This window comes from Hordeum vulgare, chromosome 3H (assembly GCF_904849725.1).
Source record: "Hordeum vulgare subsp. vulgare chromosome 3H, MorexV3_pseudomolecules_assembly, whole genome shotgun sequence".
NCBI classification, from domain to species: domain Eukaryota; kingdom Viridiplantae; phylum Streptophyta; class Magnoliopsida; order Poales; family Poaceae; genus Hordeum; species Hordeum vulgare.
Window position 1 is genome coordinate 70,624,565 of NC_058520.1, and position 25,443 is coordinate 70,650,007.

General features: G+C 42.1%; 1 protein-coding gene, 1 long non-coding RNA gene and 1 pseudogene across 2 annotated transcripts; 2 read left to right on the top strand and 1 right to left on the bottom strand.

Annotated features, from left to right (window-relative positions):
• The first annotated feature begins 6,859 nt into the window (after positions 1-6,859).
• LOC123441504 lies at positions 6,860-8,155 on the top strand (annotated as a pseudogene).
• A 933-nt stretch (positions 8,156-9,088) lies between these two features.
• Positions 9,089-9,809, top strand: LOC123439543. The gene is made up of 3 exons (XR_006630108.1): positions 9,089-9,162; positions 9,485-9,600; positions 9,688-9,809. It is a non-coding gene; the product is annotated as an uncharacterized LOC123439543 (long non-coding RNA).
• A 4,189-nt stretch (positions 9,810-13,998) lies between these two features.
• LOC123443007 (ubiquitin carboxyl-terminal hydrolase 14) lies at positions 13,999-23,138 on the bottom strand. The gene is made up of 19 exons (XM_045119215.1): positions 22,892-23,138; positions 22,615-22,792; positions 21,790-21,902; positions 21,368-21,704; positions 20,670-20,764; positions 19,331-19,464; positions 19,193-19,249; positions 19,001-19,078; positions 18,500-18,554; positions 17,771-17,851; positions 17,221-17,419; positions 17,081-17,138; positions 16,858-16,980; positions 16,089-16,177; positions 15,783-15,872; positions 15,521-15,694; positions 15,285-15,409; positions 14,956-15,082; positions 13,999-14,492 (listed from the first exon to the last, which is right to left on the bottom strand). The coding sequence occupies exons 1-19, from the start codon at positions 22,985-22,987 to the stop codon at positions 14,314-14,316; spliced, it is 2,388 nt and encodes a 795-aa protein (XP_044975150.1). The 5' UTR covers positions 22,988-23,138; the 3' UTR covers positions 13,999-14,313.
• Positions 23,139-25,443: the final 2,305 nt, after the last annotated feature.

Here is a 25,443-nt window from a genome sequence, read left to right on the forward strand (position 1 = left end):
TGCCAATGAGTTGTTGCGTGAACTTCCGGTGTCAATTCCCTCAGAGTAGGCAGTAAAGTTGTATGATGAACGTGAGCTGGCAAACAAGATGATGGAAGTCCTCATGAAGCCTTTGGCTAAGGGGCAACCACCAAGAACAACCTTCCTGGTCCATGAGCTGAAGTATGAACCCAGGACGGTTTACAGAATCCTCTGCAGCGTTCTTGCGCCAATCAAGGGTCATGATGATGAAGAAGACGTCGTAGGCATCATGAAGAATATCCTATTCAACATCACACATGGCATTCCCATCAACATCCATGATTTCTTCTTGAGGACTCTGGCAGAAAATGCGATGGCCCTTTTGACCTGAAGATTTACGCTCCATGGATCATGAGATTCATCAGACGCAGGTCAGGCATCAACTATCACGCTGATTTCAACAATCATATAGGTTATATGCCTCCTTTAAGGGTCAACAAGAAGACTTTCGAGCCTTTTGAAGGAAAAGGCAAGTCTGTCATTGATGAAGGCAGTCGGCCCCTAGATGGCCAGTTCTGAGAGCCAGATGCTTATTCCTCATGGGATGACACTGAAACCCATCCTCCAAGTCCTGTTGCTCCAAGGGTGATGAATACCAGAGAGCTTCTTCTCAGTCTTCACAAAAAGGTGGATCGGAATCACAAGTGGGTCAAACGCCAGTTCGGCGCCATTGTGAAAACCCTCAATGAAACACAGAATGCAGTGAAGCTTAACCATCATTATCTTCATGAGGTTTTTGATCGCACCTGGGCCACACTGGCTCATTTTAAGACTTCAGCGGAACTTCAAGAATTGGAGTTTGTGCAGGACTTCGACTGGTTGTGGCCACCAAAGAAGAAATTCAGACCAATCCCAGTTCCAGACCTTGAGGACAGTTCGTTTTCTTCATTCCGCACTGCTGAATCAGATGAAGATCAACAAGATTCTGCCACAGGTCCAAGGAGGAAGTCTGCTCCCAAGAATCGTCACACGTCTTCCTCAACTACCAAGAAGTGAAAGTCTTCACGGGCGTTAGTCCTTAGTTTGTCCCTTTTTTCACTGGATGACAAAGGGGGAGAAACTTGAGAGTTAATCTTCACGCGGGATATATTTTGGGGGCTTATAAACTTTATTTAAGTTACAAACTCTTGGGTCTTTTGAAGTGTTTTATGTAATGAGTTGTAACATAAGCCCCATGGTACTCTGACGCTTTTGAACGTTTTTCTTCGCATGCTTGTTCCTCAAAATTTTAATGCACGCATGCTGGAATTCGTAAGATACCATTTGTCATCATGCATCCTCAATTTCTTCATACTATATGTCGTATGTATGCATGATCTACAAGACTCAGGGGGAGATCTCCATGATATAAATCATCAATGTGCATTTGCTATGAAAAGAAAAATCCTCACGATATGCACATCTTCATGGGGAGTCTCTCTGAATCTTGATTTCAAATTCCTCAAATGAGTATTTACACTTCATATTTTTATCCCTGTTGAAGACTTAACCTAATTGTCATCAACCACCAAAAACGGGGAGATTGTAAGTGCATCTAGTGCCCCTCAGTGATTTTGGTGGTTTGAAGACTTATAGGTTAAGTATCTAATGTGTTCATGAGTGTACACAGGATCTATAAGTCGCTGAGGAGTTTGAAATATTCGATAAATATTGACCCCTAAAAATGTATATCTTCGGTTGAAGATATTGGTCTGAAGCTGAAGAACTGAATCGCAAAGAATTTGCGATGAAATTGATATTCCTCATGAAGATATTGATATTGAGGAATTCGGTGTGTCCTGAAGAAAATCAATCTGAAGACTTTGAAGCATGAAGATTTATCGTTTCTGTTTTATTTTCTTCACACTTGAGTAATAGGAACACCGTACTGTTAAAGGGGGTCGAGGTAACACACTGGAATGAATTTCCTCATGATGCTCAACCCAAGCCTAATCCTACCAAAAGCCTCAAGTGAGGAATATGAGAGACATGAGGACTCTCACAGTTGAGGGTCCCGACCGTTACCGATAGTCACGCCACATCATTGGTCTTATCCACACCAACGGTCATATTATTTAAGGGCATTAATGTCAAATCATGTCGGGATGCTCCTAGGATATAAATAGTCGCCCCCCACAACCATTAGCTGGTTGGTTGCTCCGTTAGAAACTCACACTTGTCATAAGAGCAACCCAAATTCCTCAGAGTCTTCGAGAATAATTCATCAGTGAGGAAATACCCCAAACACCAAACCACAAACCGAAAACCAAGTGATTGAGCATCACTGAAGAAGTTGTTCATGTGTGGGACCGAAGCCTTTTACCTTTGAGGATTGTGCATCCTCCAGACGGTTAGGCGTCATGGTCTAGAGCAATCCAGCAGTCAAATGTGGATCGCCACGTGACCAAGTTTGTGAGGGTTTGGAAGTCTGCCCTGAAGACTTACCACGAGTGTTGGGCGAGGACTGTGTGTTCTTAGCCCAAGAAGAATACGGTAGGGACTGTGTGTCCTGGGACTGTGTGTCCTTTAGTTTCAATACCAAGCCGCTCCAAACCATATGTACAACTGTCACAGCAGTTGGAACTGGGTCATCAACCACTGTCTTCACTGTGAAACGGGTTCTATTTCTTCAACTCCTTACATTCCTTAGATTGTATGTTGATGATTTTCACTGTCACTGTTTGAAGAATTTGCTGAAGACTTTCTCTGAAATTCCTCAGCCCCAAATTCTTCAGGTGAGTTAATCATCATCTGTTTTCTCTGTGCCTGCATAATGTGCAAATTGTTTTTCATATTCTTAACCTTGAAAACTGTTGTAGTGATACTTTGCACTTCTGATCCTTTGCTGTTTCGGCTATAAGTTAGTCATCAGTGAGGAATTTCCTCAAAAGGAATTTCCTTAGTGGTGAAATTCTAAAAATCTCCTATTCACCCCACCTCTAGTCGATATAACGCACTTTCAGGAGTTTACAAAGGACTTCGACTGGTTATGGCCACCAAAGAAGAAATCCAGGCCCATTCCAGTTCCAGACCTTGAGGACATTTCTTTTTCTTCATTTCGAACTGCAGAATCTGATGAAGAACAACAAGACACTGCCACTGGTACGAGGAGGAACCCTGCTCCCAAGAATCATCACGCGTCTTCCTCAACTGCCAAGAAGTGAAAGTCTTCACTCGGCGTTAGTCCTCAGTTTTGTCCTTTTTTGTCACTTGATGACAAAGGGGGAGAAATCTGAGAGTTAGTCTTCACGCGGGATATATTTTGGGGGCTTATGAACTTTATTAAGTTACAAACTCTTGGCTCTTCTGAAGTGTTTTATGTAATGAGTTGTAACTTAAGCCCGATGGTACTCTCACGCTTTTGAACGTTTTTCTTCGCATGCTTATTCCTCAAAATATTAATGCATGCTGAAAATCGTCAGATACCATTTCCCATCATGCATTCTCAATTTCTTCATACTATATGACATATGTATGCATGATATACAAGACTCAGGGGGAGATCTCCATGATATAAATCATCAATGTGCATTTGTTGTGAAAAGCGAAATCCTCAAGATATGCACATCTTCAGGGGGAGTCTCTCTGTATCTTGATTTCAAATTCCTCAAAATGAGTATTTACACTTTATATTTTTATCCTCGTTGAAGACTTAACCTAATTATCATCAACCACCAAAAAGGGGGAGATTGTAAGTGCATCTAGTTCCCCTTAGTGATTTTGGTGGTTTGAAGACTTATAGGTTAAGTATCTAATGTGTTCATGAGTGTACACAGGATCTATAAGTCGCTGAGGAGTTTGAAATATTCGATGAATATCGACCCCTAAAAATGTATATCTTCGGCTGAAGAAATTGGTCTTCTGTTGAAGAATTGAATCGCGAAGAAATTGCGATGAAATTGATATTCCTCATGAAGATATTGAAGATGAGGAATTCGGTGTGTCGTGAAGAAAATCAATCTGAAGACTTTGAGGCATGAAAATTTATTCTTTCTATTTTATTTTCTTCACTCTTGAGTCATAGGAACACCGTACTGTTAAAGGGGGTCGAGGTAACACTTCGGAATGAATTTCCTCATGATTCTCAACCCAAGCCTAATCCTACCAAAAGCCTCAAGTGAGGAATATGAGAGACATGGGTATTCTCACACTTGAGGGTCCCGACCGTTGCCGCAATTCGTGCCACATCACCGATCTTATCCACTCCAACGGTCATATTATTTAAGGACATTAATGTCAAATCATGTTCGGATGCTCCCAGGCTATAAATAGCCTCCCCCACAACCATTAGATGGTTGGTTGCTCCGTTAGAAACTGACACTTGTCATAAGAGCAACCCAAATTCCTCGGAATCTTCGAGAGTAAATCATCAATGAGGAAATACCCCAAACACCAAACCACAAACCAAAACCAAGTGATTGAGCATCACTGAAAAAGTTGTTCCTGTATGGGACTGAAGCCTTTTACCTTTGAGGACTGTGCATCCTCCACACGGTTAGGCGTCATGGTCTAGAACAATACAGCAATCAATTGTGGATCGCCGGGTGACCAAGTTTTTGAGGGTTTGGAAGTCTGTCCTGAAGACTTACCACGAGTGTTGGGCGAGGACTGTGTGTCCTTAGCTCAAAGAGAATATGGTAGGGACTGTGTGTCTCGGGACTGTGTGTCCTTTGGTTTCAATACCAAGCCGCTCCAAACCAGACGTACAACTGTCACAGCAGTTGGAACTGGGTCATCAACCAATGTCTTCACTGTGACACGGGTTATATTTCTTCAACTCTTTTAATTCCTCAATATTGTATGTTAAAGATTTTCATTGTCACTGTTTGAAGAATTTGCTGAAGACTTTCTCTGAAATTCCTCAACCTCAAATTCTTCATGCGAGTTAATCCTCACCTGCTTTCTCTGTGCCTGCGTACTGTGCAAATTGTTTTTCATTCCTCATCTTGAAAACTGATGTAGTGATACTTTGCATCCCTAATCCTTTGTTGTTTCCGCTGCAAGTTAGTCATCAATGAGTAATTTCTTCAAAAGGAATTTCCTCAATGATGAAATTCTAAAAATCTCCTATTCACCCCCCCCCCCCCTCTAGTCGATATAACGCATTTTCACATGTCAGCCCCCAAACGGCGCTATTTCAAACCCTTGAGAGGCCGACCGGCTAGAGATGCTATTGGTTCTTTTGAAGGGCCCATTTGATACCATCAAGCAGGGGCTTTTCTATCTTTGATTCACCTCTCCTTCCTTAAAAAGAGGAAATCACGGCCTCCTCACGTCGGGAGAATTCTTCCCATCCCACGACAACACAAAGTTTAATCGTCGCTCATCTGCCTCGTCCCTTGCCTCCTTTCTACATCTGTTGTGTAACCTCACCGTTCTTTTGCCAAATGACTGCATGGCTTATAGGGAAATCTCCCTGATATTTTGAAGGGGATCTCACTTGCCAAGAAAATTCCCCCAGAGATTTTGCTGCCCTGGGTACACTACCCGTGCAACCAAACAAGCCCTAAAAGAATGCCAAACTTAGAGGCGTCGCTAGAAATTTTGGCTTGAAAAGCTATGCCTGTTTACGCACATGGCCGATGGGCCCTGCCTTGGACGGACGTTTGCACGGCATGGAGGAAGGGATGCCGCCAGCATCCTGATCCGTGGAATAGAAAAAAGACCTTTGAGCGAGTAGACGGAAGGGGTAACGAGCACATAACACTTTCGTTATCGTTGGCCTTTTATAGGAGTCAGACAACAGAATGATACATTATAGACGCTTTCACGATGTCAAAAAAAGTGTTGTCTTAAGTTGGAGAACCTTCTACATGCATGCTACTTACTTTTTATAAGGCATTCTAGAATCTATGACAGTGTCAAAAGAACATCTCTACTATTAAAGGGGGATCTGCCGTCGTCGTGATGGTTCGACCAGAGCGATGGTTCGACCTCTCGTTCGCTCGCCCCCCCCTTTTAATCCTTCCACCGATTTTTTTTATCCCTTCATAAACCAGTCAAAAAACCGCACCCAGGATCCCGCCGCACTAGAGAACGAACCCACGTTTCCCACCCCTTGTCGCTAGAAAAAAACTGCCACGTTTCCCACCCCCACCTCTCCCCACCGGTGGAGCACCCTCAGATCAGACACCGGATACGTGGCTCCCCACGGCCGCCCTCCCTCTCTCTTCACCCCACCCCACAGCCGCCGACCTCCATCCGTGGCCGCGAGCGAGACTGGTAGGCGGGACACCGGTCCACAGCTCCGGAGAGCCTGCCCAGGATCCATCCGTCCGCGGCACCAGCGACCAGAATATAGACTGCTCCACGGGTAAAGATCGATCCACGCCCCGCCCCTGCTCCTCTCCCCAGCATTTATGGTTCTCGCTGTACTGACGCGCACGCGTTCCTCCGGTCTGACAGCGCCGGCAATCGGGTAGAGACAGGGCGGCGGGAGCTTGGAGAAGGCGAGGTGAACTCCTCTTCTTCTTCTTCTTCTTCTTGCCGCCCCACGCAGTAGCTTCTTGTCGGGGAGGAGGCGCCCACTGGTAATTAGCTCTGCTCTGCCCCTCTCTCCCTCCCCCCCCCCCGTGCGTGCGAGGCTCCCTGGTGCCCGCTGCTTATTGTTCTTGTGCTCCTTGTGGTCGTGGACTGGATCACGGAATCATGGCGCAAGCTTGCGCCTTTGCCTTTCCCGTGGGGTGCCACCTGATTCCATTCCCCTTTTTCTTTCACTGTTCGGCGAATATGTCCCCTTGTCGGCATGGAACAGGGGAAAATGCCTTTTTTTCCTGGTCACATCCACGAGCATGGTATATTAGTACCTACCCAATTTTGCAGAAAAGCCTGACAAAATATGTTGCTGGCAGCGTTGCAATAAGCCATGGTCATGGACACCACCGACCCGGGCTACTGGCTCAACTGGAAGTTCGTGCTCTGTGCCACCTGGGTCTACTCCTGCATGGCACTGGCATGCTACCTGATCTGGAAGTACGAGGGGCCCAGTTTGCCGGCCGGCAATGACGAGGGGGTCAACAGAGAGGAGGCGCGGCCCAGGATCGGACCCGGAGCTGTGTATCTTGAGGATTGCTGGAAGCCGTGCCTTGATGACACCCATCCTGCTTGGCTGCTGGCTTTTCTCCTTGTGTCGTTCTTGTTTATGGCTTCGGTGATTATCTATGATGTTATTGTCGATGGGTGGACCGTCTTCCTTTACTACACTCAGTAAGCTACTTCATCTTTCCTCGTGTTACTGCCTCTAAAGCAAATTGTCCATTTCAAGTAATATTCATAAAATTATTTGATTCTGTTTGTTCTCTACATTTGATAGGTGAACCTTCTTGCTTGTCACCGTGTACTTTGGGGTATGTTGTTTGCTACAGTAAACTTATTTATGAACACTTATTCGTGCTTACACATGAGAATGACAACAACATATTCTGCCAAAAATTGAAACATTGCCAATATGATTTTTGTTTTGTTTTGTATAACATGCAATTTTTTGTATTGTGCATGCTTGCTCATTGCCTATTTTGCTGGCACTTACTAGGTGATACCTCTAACGTGCACTTTTTTCATATTTAGCTTGGCTCGGTGCTTTCGGTTTATGGATGTTATCAGTACGCTTGCAAGACGGATAAACCTGATGCATACCATGGTTCTTATATCATTGCTCCCACGGAGGAAAGTACATACAACAATTCCATCAAAAGTTCTTGTTTGAATAAAACACATGATGGTCGGGAAATTGCGGGATTTTGGGGCTACCTGTTTCAGATCATGTTTCAGGTAACTCGTCATATACACCTGAGTACAAAGTGCACATGATTTTCTGAGTTTTAATTGTTGAACAGTAGGTGTGTTGTGATTGATGCAAAAAAAACATAATCTGAAAGTGTAATTGCTTGACATGTAATTCTTCTACATTATTGTAGCTATTCGCTTAACTAAAAGCATTATGAACTGTGGTCGGCTGATGAACGGTGATGATTACAGGTTTGGTGTTTGTTGCCCACCCAATTTTGATCTGCTTGTTTTCAGACAAATGCAGGTGCTGTGATGCTTTACGGATATGGTGTTTTGGTTCATTCTGTAGCCTTTCCCTGTGTGGAATCAATACCAAATGAGTTTTGTGAGTTTTCAATCAGAGATTTTACAAACTGTATTCTCTTGAACCTTTTATCATACTAAGGTTATTATGTGATGAGATACTGCAAAAGAAGAGGTTATTCCGTGAGGCATGCAAAAGAAGGGTCAGGGAATAAGATTAGGCCATTAGGATCCTCGGATCAGATCGAAACCAGGGAAATCATCACGAAGCCAGACATATACTGTAAAAAAGGATTGTAAGTAGTAAATTGAGAGTTTTGGAGTTCCCCGTAGTTGCATAAAAAATGTGCAGCTTAGTATTTAAGTTATCCATCCATTTCCTCCAACATCTATCCATTTCCTCTGCCTCTGCCGTGTCGCCGCCGCCGCTCGCTCATCGCCGATCTGACTCGACTCGACTCACCCGGGAAGAACACGCACACACCAAGCGAGCAAGCAAGCAAGCGCCCCCCCCCCCCCAGTCGGCTGCTCTCCTGCCTGCCTGCAAGGTACCCCGCCGACCCTTGTCACTTGTCAGCAGCGGCCTGGAGAAGATCCAGGCTCAACTGCAGCCTGGACCCAAGTGTCTTGCACTTCTCTGTCTCTTTTATCGGCGAGGAGCTTCCACGGTAGTAGGTTTGAGGTTAATTTCATTCATGGTGACCCATGTCCCTCATCTGCTCCGAAAGATGAAGAAGATAGCCAAGTCGGGCTTTCATACAGAGCCACACGCGTGCTGTCATGAACTTCCCTGCAACTTGGCCCTCTCCTGAACTTTCAGCTTTTACAAAATTCAGTCCAGCTTGGCCCTCTCCTCAACTTTCAGCCTTTATAAAATTTCAGTCCAGCTTGGCCTCTCCTGCAGTTACAGTTTCCATGAAATCGTCAGACTCGAGCTCTTGTCTTATGTTCAGGCAGACTAGAGCGCGGCGCCGCCTTGCTGAATGTTCCTGCAAGCTTGATGAGGACTGCTGACACCATAGCAACCGAGGATAATGAGCTGGTGTTGCCTCCAAAAAGCCAAGAAGAAGCAGCACAATCTCTACTCCCACAGACAACAGGAGATTCTTCACTCCAATACCAGCATAAGCGGTAAGACTTCTCTTTCCGTTGCGAAATTTACTGCACCGTCGTCCGACAGAGTTTACGGATTTATTGTTATGAATTTGTGATGCCTTCAGCCCTTCATGCAGTATTCTTCCATGAGTTGGTTTTTTGTTCCCACACAACTAGAGTTTTTTTTTAATAAGGAAAATATACCCCCGGCCTCTGCATCTCGACTATGCATGCAGCCATACACAACTACAGATATGCCGAAGCTTAATGTTCATGTTTACGCTTTACTTATCATTCTTCAACAAAAGTTTGGAGAAATAATTAACGACACGTCCTTACCGAGTGTCGCTGCTTTCAGGCATTTCGGCCGAGAAGAACATAAGGCTCTTCTCCTATGCGCAGTTGAGATCAGCAACAGACAACTTCAACCACAACAATAAAGTCGGCCGAGGTGGATTCGGGACAGTATATAAGGTGACATTTTCATCTCCCTATTATGTGGGAACTGCTCTCTCAAACTTGTTTGCTCGAATCTGGCTGATCAGTATATCCATGTTCCAGGGAACCCTACAAAACAAGCAAGACGTCGCAGTCAAGGTTCTCTCTGCCGAATCCAGACAGGGCATCAGAGAATTTTTGACAGAAATTGATGTTATCAGCAATGTGAAGCACCCTAACCTGGTCGAATTGATCGGCTGTTGTGTTGAAGCAGAAAATCACATTTTGGTGTATGAGTACCTAGAAAATAGCAGCCTCGACCGTGCACTGCTGGGTATGAACCTATTATTATGTGACTATATTAACATGATCATTTTCTTTGTGACTTGACAGTTTACCTTGTGCGTCTGCAGGTTCTACCAGCGATCCTGCTAATTTTACATGGAGCGTAAGGTCTTCCATATGCATTGGTGTTGCTAGAGGTCTTGCATACCTGCATGAAGATATTAAATTGTACTCCATCATACTAAATTCTGAGTTAGTTTAGTTTTAGTTTTGGAGTACTTAATATTGTCAACATATAGCATAAAACATGTGAAAGCTACCTCTCCATTCATGTTGCTTTGAGAATCACCAATTCACTTATTGCTTTGAAGAGTGGCTGTGGACTCCGGTTGAGAGGCTCGCGAAGAACCCCACGACGGTCACTGCAAGATTGGCACACTTCAGGTGCTTGCTGAATGAGAGAGGGGTCGCCGCGGCACCGCTGGCTGGATATGGCCGCACAGCTCCATCAGAACCAGGATCATGTATAGGGCAGTAGGATATTCATAACGGCGGTAGATACCATTCATACAGATACAGGAATAACCATCAGTCGAGGCATCCTTTTCTTCACCGTTCTGGGCAATGAAGCCCAGATAAATGTACTGATTCAGGAAATTCTGTGATGCAAGGGGGCCCCTTTTAACGTGGTAACTTTATCCTGTGTGCAATATGCTCACCTGTTTTACTTTTGGTGTGCGAAAATCTTTAATCGAGTGAGAAGATACACACCCAGATAACTGCCTGGATACATAATGAATTGCCCACGACATTCCAATGGAGAAACCTTAAGCTCAGGCTGAAAAGAGCAGTACTTCACCCGCAAAAAAAAAGAGCAGTACTTAGTCAGCCTCGCAATGAAATAATAAAGCAGAAACTTGGAAGCAGTCCACGCGGCTAAGCGAGACCGCAGCATTTCTGATGGCTAATCCTCGACTTATGGAGCATGTTTATTATATTGAGGTTAGTCATGGAATCATGGTTCTTGTACATTGACTGTGTATCTGCTATACGGTTCTGTCACGGCGACGTGGTCATGTGACAGCCGATGTACCCAAGCCAGGCACTCCAGTATACGTTGTTAAGGTAAGAAGTGTGTTATATTTCTTCTGATCCAGCCTTTTTTTTTACCTTGCATAAGACTTGTATGATTCTTGTTGATGTTATAATTTCTATTTACCTGTCATAGTCTCTTGGGTTTGAGACAGATCTCAGATACCATACATAGGGGCAAGCATTTTGTGTGTTAGTGTTTGACCATCGGGCTATTGTTTCTGGCGATCCTCTTGACAAGGGCATTATCCTCCGGCCTCTGGAACCGGCACCCATCCAACACCTTGCCCGTGAGTTCATGGTGAAGACCAGGCGAAGGAAGGTAAGACATACATCTAGATATACTAAACATACATACAATGATAGCCTCTTTTGAAGTGGTGATAGAATTAATCGCATGCACACCCATTTTCCAAGGCATGAGCGAGGATGTTAGCATCAACAAGTTCTTTGACGAGGCCATGATGAACGAGCCGGCGCAACAAACTGCAGATATCAACTTGATGATGTAGTTTGATGATGGAAGCCCTTGCAATTGTCCATTGTCCTTTTGCACTAGGAACATATCAAGTACTTCCATGGGGCTATCATGACGTGATCTTCAAGGAGACGCAATTTGCAGCATTTTGATGGTTGGGTATTGTCTATAACGGATCATTGTAGACCAAGTACCATTTGTAGTCATGTATGTACCATCGCTCTAACATCTACGTCGTCTAATCAGTTAGTGTAACCATTCACTGAGAGCTGAGATTGGTGTTGAATTTTGATATGCGATGACATCTCCAGGGTGATGATATCTTTTCGTGTTTGATCTTTTCTTTACATACTACAACCACCGTAGCACTGAGCATCTTTTCAAGATTATGGAGGATAGTTCTGTTTCTTGCCTTGCCTATTTGATCTGCGTTTTTATCGGGATGAATTATGGAGGTAATGTGCCTTGGTGGTGTATGTGTATGTGTATCTTTATGTCCATACTGTGTCAGACTTAATGTTTTTGTTAAATTTCATGATTTGTATTCTGTTACTATCCCCTCCATTCCATATTACCAGTCTTCTATTTCCGGCATGCATGGCATAGGATGGATAAGGGCCCATTTGGTTTGAAGGTGGGGGATGGGAGTTTAGGGGCGAGGAGATTAAAAGTCATTGGTTAGAGATTGGGAGTTAGAGTGAAGACTTAATGTTTTTTGTTAAATTTCATGGTTTGTATTCTGTTACTATCCCCTCCATTCCATATTGCCAGTCTTCTATTTCCGGCATCCATGGCATAAGATGGATAAGGGCCCATTTGGTTTGAAGGTGGGGGATGGGAGTTTAGGTGCACGGAGATTAAAAGTCATTGGTTAGAGATTGGGAGTTAGAGTGAAGAGGGAAATGATGTGGTTAGCAAACTCAAAATCCATATCTCTACTATTAAAGAAAAATCTGTCATAGTTGTGATGGTTCGACCATCCTCTCACCCCCTTAATCGCTTGCAGAAAAAAAGAATTATAAAAAAAGGAAAACACAATAGGAGTCTCACCCTTGAAAGCATCTCCCACGCTCTGACCTCACTGATCCCTTCACCCATATTCGAGTCTACCTCGTGCGAAAACTGCCACCCCACACCCCACTCTCCTCGCATTGCCCCGCGCTACACGAGCGCCATCGTCCCGTCGGCAGCCCTCCCCATAACCCAACCTCCCTTCCGTTCCCAACCACCTCACCATGCCTCCCGTCGTGGCGACACAAGGCGTTGCGCCTCCTTCCTTCACGCGACACAAACTAATGGATCTCTCTGGCTCCGTCCTCCTCCATAGCGAGGCGCCGGACCACGCGCCTTCCTCCTCGAGACACAACCAGATAGATTCCCACCTTAGCCTTCCATTATAATTGTTGTTTTATGTGCGTGCAGCTGGTCGAGAGAAGAAAGATGTTGCATTCTTGGGTCTGAAGTTTCCTTTTTACGGGTTACTCCGCAATGATGTGCACTATTCTCAAGTACACTGTGGTATTTGATAAAGGATCGGAAGCCAGCGTGCTGCATTTTGCAGGTGATTTTTTTTCCAGGGTAGCATGCCATGCTTCTTGCCATACTGGTGGCAGTAAGAGGTCGGTACTTGTGATGTGCATTTAAATGATGTCAAGAAGACTTGATTTGATGCATCTAACTCAATATATCAGAAAATGAATCTTGAATAATCGCATCATATGCAGATTCCTCGTGCTCTCATTCCATGTTATATATGCTTTTCTCCTGAAGTTTTCATCAACTTCGCTCTGTCCATTGGTATCAAGTTAGGGAGAAAGATGACATTCTGTCTTCTTCCAATGAGCAAGGCTGATAAACAGAATGGATGTACATGGTTTTTTCTTGAGGGACGCAAATAGAAAGTTGTTTCTATGTCTTCTTTCATGAAGAGGGTTTTTTCTTCTTCCATGAAGAGGGTGCTTAAGGAGACACAACACGTGAATACACATATTGTTGACGCACGGCCTCTAAGAATTTAGCTTTTTCTTTCATGATTTTTCAAGTTCAAAAAAATATTCACATTGGTTGTTGAAGAGGGAAGAAACGAAAGAAATAGTCAGTGTCACTACATGAATTGAAACCAATTGCCATCATATTTCACATAAAATTCCAAATCAGCACCATCATTTGACCAATGTGTTTGTATATCTTTTGTTAACCCGTTGCAACGCACGGGCATTCAACTAGTCTTATATTAAGTTCGAATACCATTTAGATGGGGACTATTAACTACATATGCAACAAATAATCGATACACAATTTTAATTTGTTCAGTACAGATACGGTATGCTTGCCAATTTCTATCAATCCAATTTTGGTACATCCCGCAAAACAAAAATCCAATTTTAGTACGATAGATGAAATCACCTTTAGATCACTTTGCTCAGCAATACCGTTTTAAGTATCGTAAGCTAAATCGGACGTGAACTGCCATATCAGAGTACTTCCGCCAATTGACTTGCTTTTGAGTTGTGGCGGCATTCCTTCCTGTGCTAGTCAAATGGTACCACGAGAGAAGTAAACAACAATTCTTGACGAGAGAAGCAAACAACAATGCTCGAATAAAATTCCAACTAAAGGAAACCAACGGGGCGCTGACAGATTGTACGACTCGAAACATAACCATTCACTTTGCATGAACAGTCACATGGTACTAAGCATAAACGTAACTGAAGTTGCCAATGCATAACGTCTGAACCAACAAAGCAGTATCCCGCATGATCAGCCTAGAAACCAGCACGTCAGGATGCGGCGAAATGGTCGCTTCAAGTCAGATTTGCACCAAGAGTCCTTCGACCATCCGCCATGCTCCCGGATGATATGTGTGCATGAACTATGACTTCAAACCTTCTGCTTTAACTGCTTATCCTCTGAAAGAAATAGAGGTATCCCATGTCCTTGGGCAGGTCAACAGATGCAGCCACCTTATTGTCGTTGAAGATTGTCCACCTCCCATCTTTGAGGATATGGGCGACATAGTGCCCACAGTGTGTAGAGGTTCCCATGTGGCTCACAAATGCCGTCAGCTTGTATCCTAGAGAAGGCATAAATACATATTAACTTGAGCTTGTGATCGACTAAGTTGTGAAAAATATTGAAGCCAATGTTTTCACACACACACTTCAGATTTAAGACACAGTTTGGGAGATGTAAGTCACTGAGTTCTATACATATGTACTTTTGGGCGTGTACAGATTGAAACTTCACTGAACAAGTATGAAACACCGACGAACAACAGCTCTTGCAAAATTAGTTCATCCAAACACCACCACAAACAGGCATATTTCTTAGAGGGGAGGAAGAAACTGTTGACTAAGTACCCAGCTTAAAATTATTGCACAATAATAATTTGCCAGAGATGGGGAGCCGTGGTGGGAACACAGGCAAACAATAGTTATTTACTTGCAGCAATGACATTAGGTTGTAACCTACTATTTTAATCAATTGCATCAGATCTTGTGCAAAATAAAGACAGACACGAGTGTTGAGAAACTTACTGCCACTTCCATCTGATATGTGCGAGTTGTCATCTTTTACAGTGCTTGTTGAAGAATCAGCAGATACAGAGTTAGATGCTTCAGGGTGGCTGAAAACCCACTCCGTGGCTCTCTCAATATTTCCACCCTAATACATAATACAGGAGTATCAAGGACATGGCCAAGTTAACTGGCAGTAATAGAGAGGAAAATGCAAGACTGATATAGAAATAGGCAAGCGCCAACTTTCCAAATGAAGCCAACATTGATGTTTATTCTCTTCGCGCAAATGATAATTAAAAAATAATAATTGTCCATTCAAAGGAAGTAATCATAAAAGAGATTCTTACAGAAGCTTTCAAGGCCATTCGGGAAACATCTTCTGGAAAGCCAAAGGAAACAAGAGTTTGAAGACTTGCTTCATCAATAGTGTCTTCTGCAGGCATTGGATCTTGAGATATCGGGTCATTAATATCTGCATAAGTAGACAACAGTTTCAATTATCACACAGCTAGAACTCATGCATTAACCATTTCATAATGAAAAGAACATTTAACAACATAACCCATTGCATCTGCATGCCAACCTGGATCCTCCGTGTGTAAGAGGAGCCAATTCATTGCCTCCTCAAGTCCTGCATTTGATGTATTAATAGCAGCTTTCTGACAGGCAAAGTAATTGAACCCCATGTTTGCAAGCTGGGATACAATATCCTCGTCGGCAACAGGACGAGCAGATTCCGCTTTGTTGCCACAAGAAGCTGGAAGATGGTATTGCCAAGTCGTCAAAGAAGGGGGTAACAGAGAACACGTTCAGAAGGAAAAAAAACTAACAGCGGGCAAACAAACCTCCTTCGGGCAGTAGCTCTTCCCCAGGCTGTACACCATGGCTGCGCATGTGCGAGATATCGATTATATCCGGCACATCAATATAAACATCTGAGAGGAAATAATATGTCAAGGCTCAAGACATCCAAATATGGACTTATTAAATCATCTAAATCAAATGAAAAATTTGTGCAGATCACGGATGTGAGTACCCCCAAACCATCACTTATTCCTAAATTTCAGGCACAAGCCACTGAGAACTTACTCAAATCAAGTAACATATGACTCCTACCAATTCAAAGTTATGACAAGAGTAGGGAACATTACCAAGTTTCTTTGGCACCCATCCTGCTCCCATCACAAACTTACGCATCTGAAGCACCAGGTAATCAGGAAAAGTTTTAAGGCCAGTAGTCCTTCAATGAAATGTATATTTGTTATTACAAGTAATCATGATAAATGAAAAACATTTTGGCAAAAAGCAATATCCCAGTAATTAACAAATACTCGACAGAAATATCAAATGATTATATAATTATAAACATGCAAACTGTCATGATTAATGACAAACACTCCATCGATAAGAGTATAACAAGTACCGCAAATTCAACCTAATTGGCTGTGTCTGGCACTACGGTGGGGATTATGACAATGATAATCTCATTTGACCCAAACAGCTTTATCCTATTTTAGTGTTTGTTTGACCCACTTTTGCATACTTTTGTGGCAAACTTTCTAAAACATATAAATAAGCACAGCTTGGCAACCGCTAACTGAGCGCAAGTGTTCACAAAAAAAGACTGGCCTTTTCCATCAGAATATCAATAAAATATATTAACCACACACACGTGGACAATTGGATAAGAAAGAACACCAACAGAGTTAAGTGCTGCAGTTTGTGCACGTGCATGAGAACTTTGATAAGATTTTGTTGGCAATTACAGATTGTAGATTTCATCCATGTGCCAGAACCATGAGTTGGTTGCAAGATTCTTATGGGTTTCAGCTCTAGCCTACCCCAACTTGTTTGGGACTAAAGGCTTTGTTGTTGTTGTTGTTGTTGTTATACGGATTATAGATTTCAGGATGTGCATACTTAATTGCTGTCGTCTTTGAATTTAATGCAGTGCTGTAAAACTCAGGCACTTCCTCTCCGCCTGAAAAACTTGCTAAGCATGCCTCCAGTGGGACTCTTGGCCTCACGATTTCCTCCTTAGACCTGCCATGGAATGATAGAAACAAAGTGATGCAGAAGAATAAGACGTACAGATTTACTATGCAGTTGAGACTTGAGAATGCGGGGAATATGAATGACTTACAATTCCTTTCCATCCAAGTCCATTGCTGCTTTCTTCTCATGGAACACTTCTAGCTGCTCTGCACGCCGCACAAATGTCAAGGCTCTATAGTACAGATTCTATATACAAGAAACAAAAGAACGACAACTTTTCAAAGTTACCTTTGTTAGTCGCTTCATGCAATGGTATGCTCAAAGTAAGAAAGTTGTCACAATGTTGATTGTAAGAAACTTTCCCAGAGGGACACTGAACCCGCTCCTCAATGATGAACTTGAAGCCAGTACAAGGATTTAACTCATGGTTTCCAGGGTTTGCCTGATCAACTTTGTCAATAAGATGATGGTAGAATTCAAGCGCATCCTGGAAAGTATAAATAATATAATGGAAGTTAAGAACCTGGTTATATTCAAAACTATGGAGATAAAACTTCATTTTCTCTACGCCTCAGCTCTTGGCATGCTAGGTTATCCTGATCCCCCCCCCCCAACCACCACCACCATAACACACACAAGCACTTCAGGGAGTCTGCTATTTGGTGGCATATTATGCATAATTAATTTATTATAAGAAAAAACAAAAGGTAAAGTAAAGATGAAAATGTCACAAAATAGATAAGGAATTTAAAAGTATACGAATACTTCACCAAAAGATCAATAAATAAGTTGAAGAAAAGGAGGAAGGTGTGTTTGGTCAATAAGTATAAAGGTTTACCTGTTGCCTCATACTGGAAAATTCAGGATGACTTGCTGCAATTACTGACTTAAACATACGGGGACGTATTCCTTCCTGTCCCTGCAAATTGCCCATAGAACACTAGTTGTATCAACACAAAAGTAGGTACATGGTATTTGTAAAGCTCTGGCACTAAATAATCATAACAGTTCAGTACAGCTAATCAGAAACAGAGTTGCTGATTATAGCACAGTAGGGATCAGCAACCCAGATCGTGAGAGTAACACAAAAGTATGATCGTGCTGGGTGGTTGGGTATGCTTAAAGAAAGGGTACAAAAGTAGTAGAGTACATAGTTCCGTTACAGTGGAGATTAACATATTTGGAATTACAAAAAGAACTCATAAACCTGCAATCGTATATTTGTATAAGATAGGACAACATGGTATTTGTCCATCGGAAGCACTTGCTCCATCCAATTTAATATGGAACAAAGACAACGCATAACCATCGCTATGCAACACTTTTTCAGTTGGTGATATGCTCATCAAGAAGCTCAGAGTAGCACAGTTAAAGAGAGCTCGAAGCTCCTTCCTTTCATTATATGTGATTCGTAACAAAGGGATTGGTGGATGTTAATTAACATGCAATTCCAGATATTTTATCCAGAGTTCCAGACTAACCAATTTAACATGTCTATAACAAAGGGATTGGCGGATGTAACGGGCAGCTATAAAAAATAGAAGATCAATATATAACAAAATACTACCTCTGGACTGGGTGCAGAATATTTACCAGAGAGCATACCATGGGCCAACTTTGTCCTAAAAAAGAGAGTGAGAGTACAAGGACATGAATATTTAGATTAAATTCTTGCACAACAACATAAATCTCTTACCCTTCTAAGTTAGACATGAAACAAATATCACGGCAATGATAAATTCTTACGGAGTATGCAGTTCTCTTTCTACAGCTATCAACTTAACTAGTGACTCCTTAACTAACACCACGCTCAGGTGAACATGAAGTGTTTTCAAATTGGCAACAAGTGTCAGCAGAAGAAAAAAGAATGGCTAACCAGTAATTCTGTATGATGGTGGCAATCAAACTGTAGGAATATGATGTTTTCAATAAAGGGAATACATGGCCAAACAACCTTTACAGTTTGGATTGCATTTAGCATTAAAAGATAACCAAATTGTGAAAACAATTACCTAAAAGTAGTGGTGCATTCAACAAACACACACATAGGTCATCCGTGAAAACTTACATTTGCATGTTTAAGTCCAACGTTGGATCAGCTTGAGAAATTGCAAACGCAGCTTTCAAGCTCTGCTTCTCAAAGTACCTGAAACAATTAAATGAATAAATGGAAGAGCAGATGCTGCTAAGAGGTGAAAAGAGGATGGGGGTGCAACAATATATAAGAAATCACAAAATATCAAGAGGAAGTAGAACCAACCGTGATATAAAGGGATGAGTTGAAAACATAACTTGCATCACTGAAGCCATGTAGCAACTGCAAAAGGAGAAAAGATGTGTCTTACTATACACAAGTTATAAGAAAAGAAAATGATCTCGTACAGTCAAACCGCGATACCTATTTCCAAGGTTTACAAGGCCAGTATAGCCCGGCCCATATAAAGGTTCGGCATCTTTGCCACTTTCTTGTATTCTATTCCAATCAAAATTAGTGTTGTGGTCAAGTTCTCTTTCAGCAGTAGTCATCTCAGTCTGCACACAAAGAATAGAAAACCACGCATAAAGGAACGACAAAATAAATAAATTATATAGACCGATGGACCACCAGCTGTACCAACTTTTTGTTTGTTTGTAAAATTACCATAGACACTGATCAATTGCTTGGCCAATTACAATAATTCCTAGAGCAACTAGAACTGTCGTAGTTAAAAATCATACCAGGCAATATCCAAACATTTTGTTAAAGGATCAATCCCGCAATGCTCTTTGATATATTTCCCTGAATGTTTTTAATTCTAATCTGGATTGACACTTGACATATAGTACAATAAATCTAGGGACTGTGTATTTGACAGGTGACTGATTTCCCATTTGGTATCAATCAAAAATTTGCAACAAACAAATAATGACACGTTGCACTATCAAATTGACTGATTCTCAATTCGGTATCAATCAAATTTTTGCATCATAAAAACGGCTCATGGCGTTATCAATTAAAACCTATTTTACATTATTTCAGAAGCTCATTAGAGCCTTGATTGCTATGATTTACATGCTTCAGAGCTTGTAATACAAGTATAATGTGTTGTTACGTGTTCTAGATAAAGAATTTGCACCAAAAACACAACAAAAAGCCAGTCCACGTGATTATCACCTTTCAGCAAAAATTATTCAGAGAACAAGTGAGTTTATAACTTTATAGTTGTCATATTTTTGTAACTTACACTTTCTGAACACAAGATTACATGTAATATATACTATAACTTCACTACTGTCAAAATGTTCAAACTACTAACATCCAAATATGCACTTGATGGAACTAGCAACAAACAAAAACATAAAAGCAAAAAGGGAAAATGAGAGGAATAAAATAAAAACAGAATTCAACTACAACCAAAAATCCACGCCAAAGTCTATTACTCAAAGTTACTAAAGAAAAAATTAGGTACCAAAACCACCTACTGGAAAGTTCATAAACCAAGATCTTTAAAAGAACATGAAAAGTAACATGCACGGAAAGAGAATCGGAGAGTCAAAAAACTGATTGACGCCGAAAAGAAAATAATTTGACTGAAAATAACAATTCTGTAAATCTGCAATCAAGGGTCAGGTAGTATGTTTGCTGTGAACGAATCAATTTGATTTGAGCCGTCTATTAGAAGAAGAGAGTAAAAATCCAAAGAATGTAGAGCTAAATTGTCCCAGAGAGGTGCCATTACAAAAAGATGGCAACTCACCTTTTGGAGTGAAGAAAAATCAATACCAAAATGTGACAAGTGCTGAGCTAATATTGGATCTTCAACGCTATCGTCTTCCGGGTATGAGTAAACGTCTGAGCTGTCACAAAAAACAGGTATGAGTAGGTACTTTAATACGGAATAAATGGCAAAGGCAATCTCGCCTGCCCAGTTTATCTTAAGGAAAAGGTTGCATCAATAATGCTCTCAAGTATACATAAGAGGGGTGTGCAGGCAATAACTTTCTAAATGCAATAAATTACAAGGAAACGTATACTACTAAATAAAGATAATAGGCTATGTGGTACGTATATGAACCCTGTATCTAAAGAATACATCTGAAGGGTTTCAAACAATAATCAGAAACTATTGGACACTAACTAAAATGTTGTATCTTTGCTACCAGTTGGAAAATACCGATTCCAGATTTTTTTTTCAACTTTATATGCCTACGATAGCAACTTTGACCATCTTCTCAAAAAAAAATTCTAAAGGTCATAACAGTCATTCCAAAAGCACATTTATGCCAAACTTACTTGATTGTATAATTTTCATATGACTGACTCGGAGATCAAAATTTGTGATTGCATGTTTGACATGATGACAAATGTATTGTCACCGGAAGATGAGGTATATATGGCAGTAAATAATAAAAATGAGCAAGCCCAAATAAGCAAAAAGATTAAGTGTAGCATTACCTGCTCCTTCCAAATCAGCAGTAATTGTTCCAAGTTTCACCGCTAAAGGATATTTAGTCTGCTGGTAGTGTTCAACAGCATGATTATTCCCACCAGTTCCGTCCCAGACCCACCTCCCACAGAGGATCATACCATCAGTTAAATTTAACCAGAGATTCTCAGTTTTGTCACACTTGCTACACTTCCACCCGGTAGGGGGCACAATAACACCATTGTCTAGTTGTTGCAGATCCATAGCATGTGCACTGATTATCTTCTTGTCAGCCACCCAAGAAGCCAGTTGTTGCTTTCTATCAGCACTCTCCGCAAGTATAACTTTATCAACGGCAAGCCTAACCTGCATATTTGTAGTTTGTAGTAGAGTAAAGAACTAAACTAAATATGCACATGACAGCTTCAATCTTATACAACCAGAAAATTACCTTCTCTGGCAAGTCAACAGATGGAAACGGGAGAGATTCGAATTCAGGCAAAATAACGATTTCATAAGTCACATCGTATTCAGGTTCTTGTTCACCAAAACCTCCCTCCACGCCTATCAATCAGGAAGAAGAAAGAAAAGCATTAGTGAAGATGGTAATTGCTTGAAATGGCAAAAAACTTAAACTGACCAAACTTGGGAACAGGAGACCCATAGTGTGAGCTCTCATAACTTCATTCTGAAGATCCAAATATATAGACAAGTCTCATCACAAAACTGGCACACACAGTCACCACAGAATGTGTCGCCAAACTAACAATCAACCAACAGAGACACTTTACATTGAAGTCTAAATAAATCTCTAATGTTTATGTCATCGCCATTCTACAACCAAAAAAAAATCAAATAGCACAAAAGTGCTGCAAGGCAGAGTTCAGAAAAACAGAAACAATACCGAAACACAAGCTTTCTTACACTAAACTGAGCAGGGCCGCCTTGCAAATCCAAAATTCACATCACATGAGGTTTTAATCGAATAAAACAAGCCAATGCTAGCACAACCACAGTAAATCACTTGTAATCATAAGCTGCAACGAAATGGCATACCGTGTGTACTTCGCATACTATTCTACATGTCGAAACTGCTCCAGAAGAACACACTGGTGTGGATCCAGAGATAATGTTTTTTTTTTCATCATCGTTATTGACAGAGGCAATTACATTGTCAATCAAAAAACATGGCAATCACATAGGCCACAGGCCATGAACGAATAGGAGTAGGAGACGATACAAACACGAAGTTCTATGAGCTGCAAGTCTGTCATACCGATGGCGAGCAGGGTTGGCTTCTTCAGCGGGCGATCTGTCTCGTCCGGCTCCGGCTTCCGGCGCTGCACGATGTGGAGGTACACGGGGTTCTCCGACTTCTCGAAGTTCCACGCGACGTGCTCCCTCCCGAACCCCAGGAACGAGTTCATGTCCACGTACAGCCCGCCCTCCGACCTCTGCGACGCACGCACACGGAGAGGCGCCGCGCGTCAGACCCTAGCAGCCGCAATCGAGACGGGGCGTGGAGATGGAGGGGAGGGGGGCGGGTGGCTTACCGGGGTGTCGAAGGAGACGCAGCACTCGTCCTTGTGGATGCGGTTGGTGGGCTCCGGGATGCGGACCTTGTGGAGGTTCGCGCGGAGGAGATCCATGGCCGCGGCCCGCGGCGGACGACGGCGGAGCCGGGTTGCGTCTAGGGTTTTGGGGGCGTGGGGAGACGGCGAGGCGACGAGATTAGAGACAAAAACTGGTTTGCAAGAGGGGAGCTTAAGAAGAAGTAGCAGGGGTTAAGTTAAGCAAACTCTCTGCGGTGTGGACCTACAATTCTGACTCCATAATAACAACGTGAAGAAACAGTACTCCCTCTGTTTATTTTTCAACTTGCTTTTTTTTTTTTTGAAAAGGATGATATACCCCGACCTCATCATAAGATGTGCATGCACATATTATTTATTAGTATATTTTTAGAAGATATTATTTATTATATCGAAACAATGAAGCTAAGCATCGAGGCCGATCAAATCAACAACAAAAAATAAGGCCATCAACATATGACATTACCAACATCCGTAAATTCTATCACAAAAGCTATAAGCTACTTAGGAGTAATAGATAGATAAATGGTGCATCATTCCAAGACAATGTCACCAGATGTCACAACCTTCAACCAGGTAGCGACGTGTGCACGACGATGCCACCTGATTCAGCCATACGGCTAGTTATGAATTTTTATCCGGGCAGAGCACACCTGCAATATGTGTTGCCATGATCGTCATCCACCACTCTATTGGTCTACTTACATAAAACTAGTTGGTCAAAAGAGAAGATGTCGAAAGGAGCGAGGCCATTGCATTGCTTGCGAACACTGCCGCACTACCGCCTTGCCGATGGTTGTCGTGCGTGCACGACAACACCCAGCAACCATCGGTCAGACTCGATATGCATCACCGCTGCCAGATAGCACCCGTACTTGTTGACCATCATATCCGACGTAAGGAGGCTCTCGGAGTGGTCTAACACTGAGGCCGATCCAGGCGACCCACGATGATCTCTCGCTCTGCCAACTAGTCACTCGCTATCGTTGCTAGTCTACATGTCGGGCGCCCACAGACATACTCAGCTATGCCCAAATCCAGGCTGACAACCCATGGTGGGATCCCTCCCCTCCATGCCACCCAAGGGCGTTGGTCACGTTGCGCACAACTATAATCATGCACTACAAACGTCAAGGAGCCAACGTCGCACCAACACGGGTTGCACCCGCAATTGTCACCTCCGGGCCTTGACGTTCCATTGGATACATCGTCGTCGAAGGAGGCAGCCACCCTACATGACCAAAATAGCCTGCATGTCGCCCCCGTCCATGGCAGCTGCGAGATTGTGCCCGATGCAGCCTCGTGAGGCGACGAGAGGATATAGATGAATGGGATGATGGTTGGATCTCAAGTGGGGGAGAACGAAATCGACGACAACACTTATGAAAGCATTCAGAATGGTGATATCTTATGGGTCCCACATAGGTAAAATGTTGTGATGGATGACAGAGAATCCATAAGAAAATACTGTCTTCTCTTACAAAAAATGATCTCTTAGCAACAATTGCCTCACCACATATTTAGGATATCTAATTATTGCGGATAAAGTTAAGAATAACCCACGGGGCACGCGTTTTTGGCTCCCGGGAGCATTTTCTCCTGGATGAATAGTACCTTCGAAAAAATATATTAAATGCTTTAGAAAAAAATTATAGATGTTTATGTTAGTGTGGCAAGCATGCTCGACAAAATTCATGCAAAACGGAGCGGCAGTTACTCGTTGGTGGAAAAAAAAATTGGGTGACTTTTGGAGGTGACATTTGGTATTTAATTTATTTTGCACATGTCAAAATGCTTAACCTTTTTGCCTAAAATTTTCCAGGCAGCATTTGGGTGTGACTAAAAACACATATATCTTTTTTGAGATTTTTTGACATTTCAAAAATTATTTTCGCGCACAAGAGCATATACATTCGGGAGTCAAATTGGTTTTCAGATAACCCAATGTACATAACTTTTTTATTGTTTTAATCTTAGATTATGGGACATAGGATGAGACAAACTTACCAATCATTATACATGCCCTTAATCCTTAGCTTTGGCATATTTTTTTTTCCTATATACTAAATTTGATCAAGTTTATATAAAAAATATGAACAGTTACAACAATAATAAAGGATTACCAGCCTTCAAGAAGTTTTTTTTAAAGGAGGATGACCCCCCGCGTCAAACAAGTTGGTGTACGGTGAAACAATATGAACATTTACAACAACATAAATAGTATATATATTATGTGGAAATATATTAAGTGATGGACTTTATGGTATCCATTTGATATCGGTAGATGTTATTATATTTTTTTATATGAATTGGTCGATGCTTAGGAAGTTTGGCTTAAGACAAAACAAACACATAGAGTAAATAAGAACAAGTAAATGTCATTATTTTAACACTAATAAAATTCCACTAAAAAGCCAAAAGAAATAATACCAAGTTTCCCCAATTTCCCCTAAAAAAGGAAGTGGTTTCCCGATCTACTCCCTCCGTTTTAAATATTTATCTTTTTAAAAATT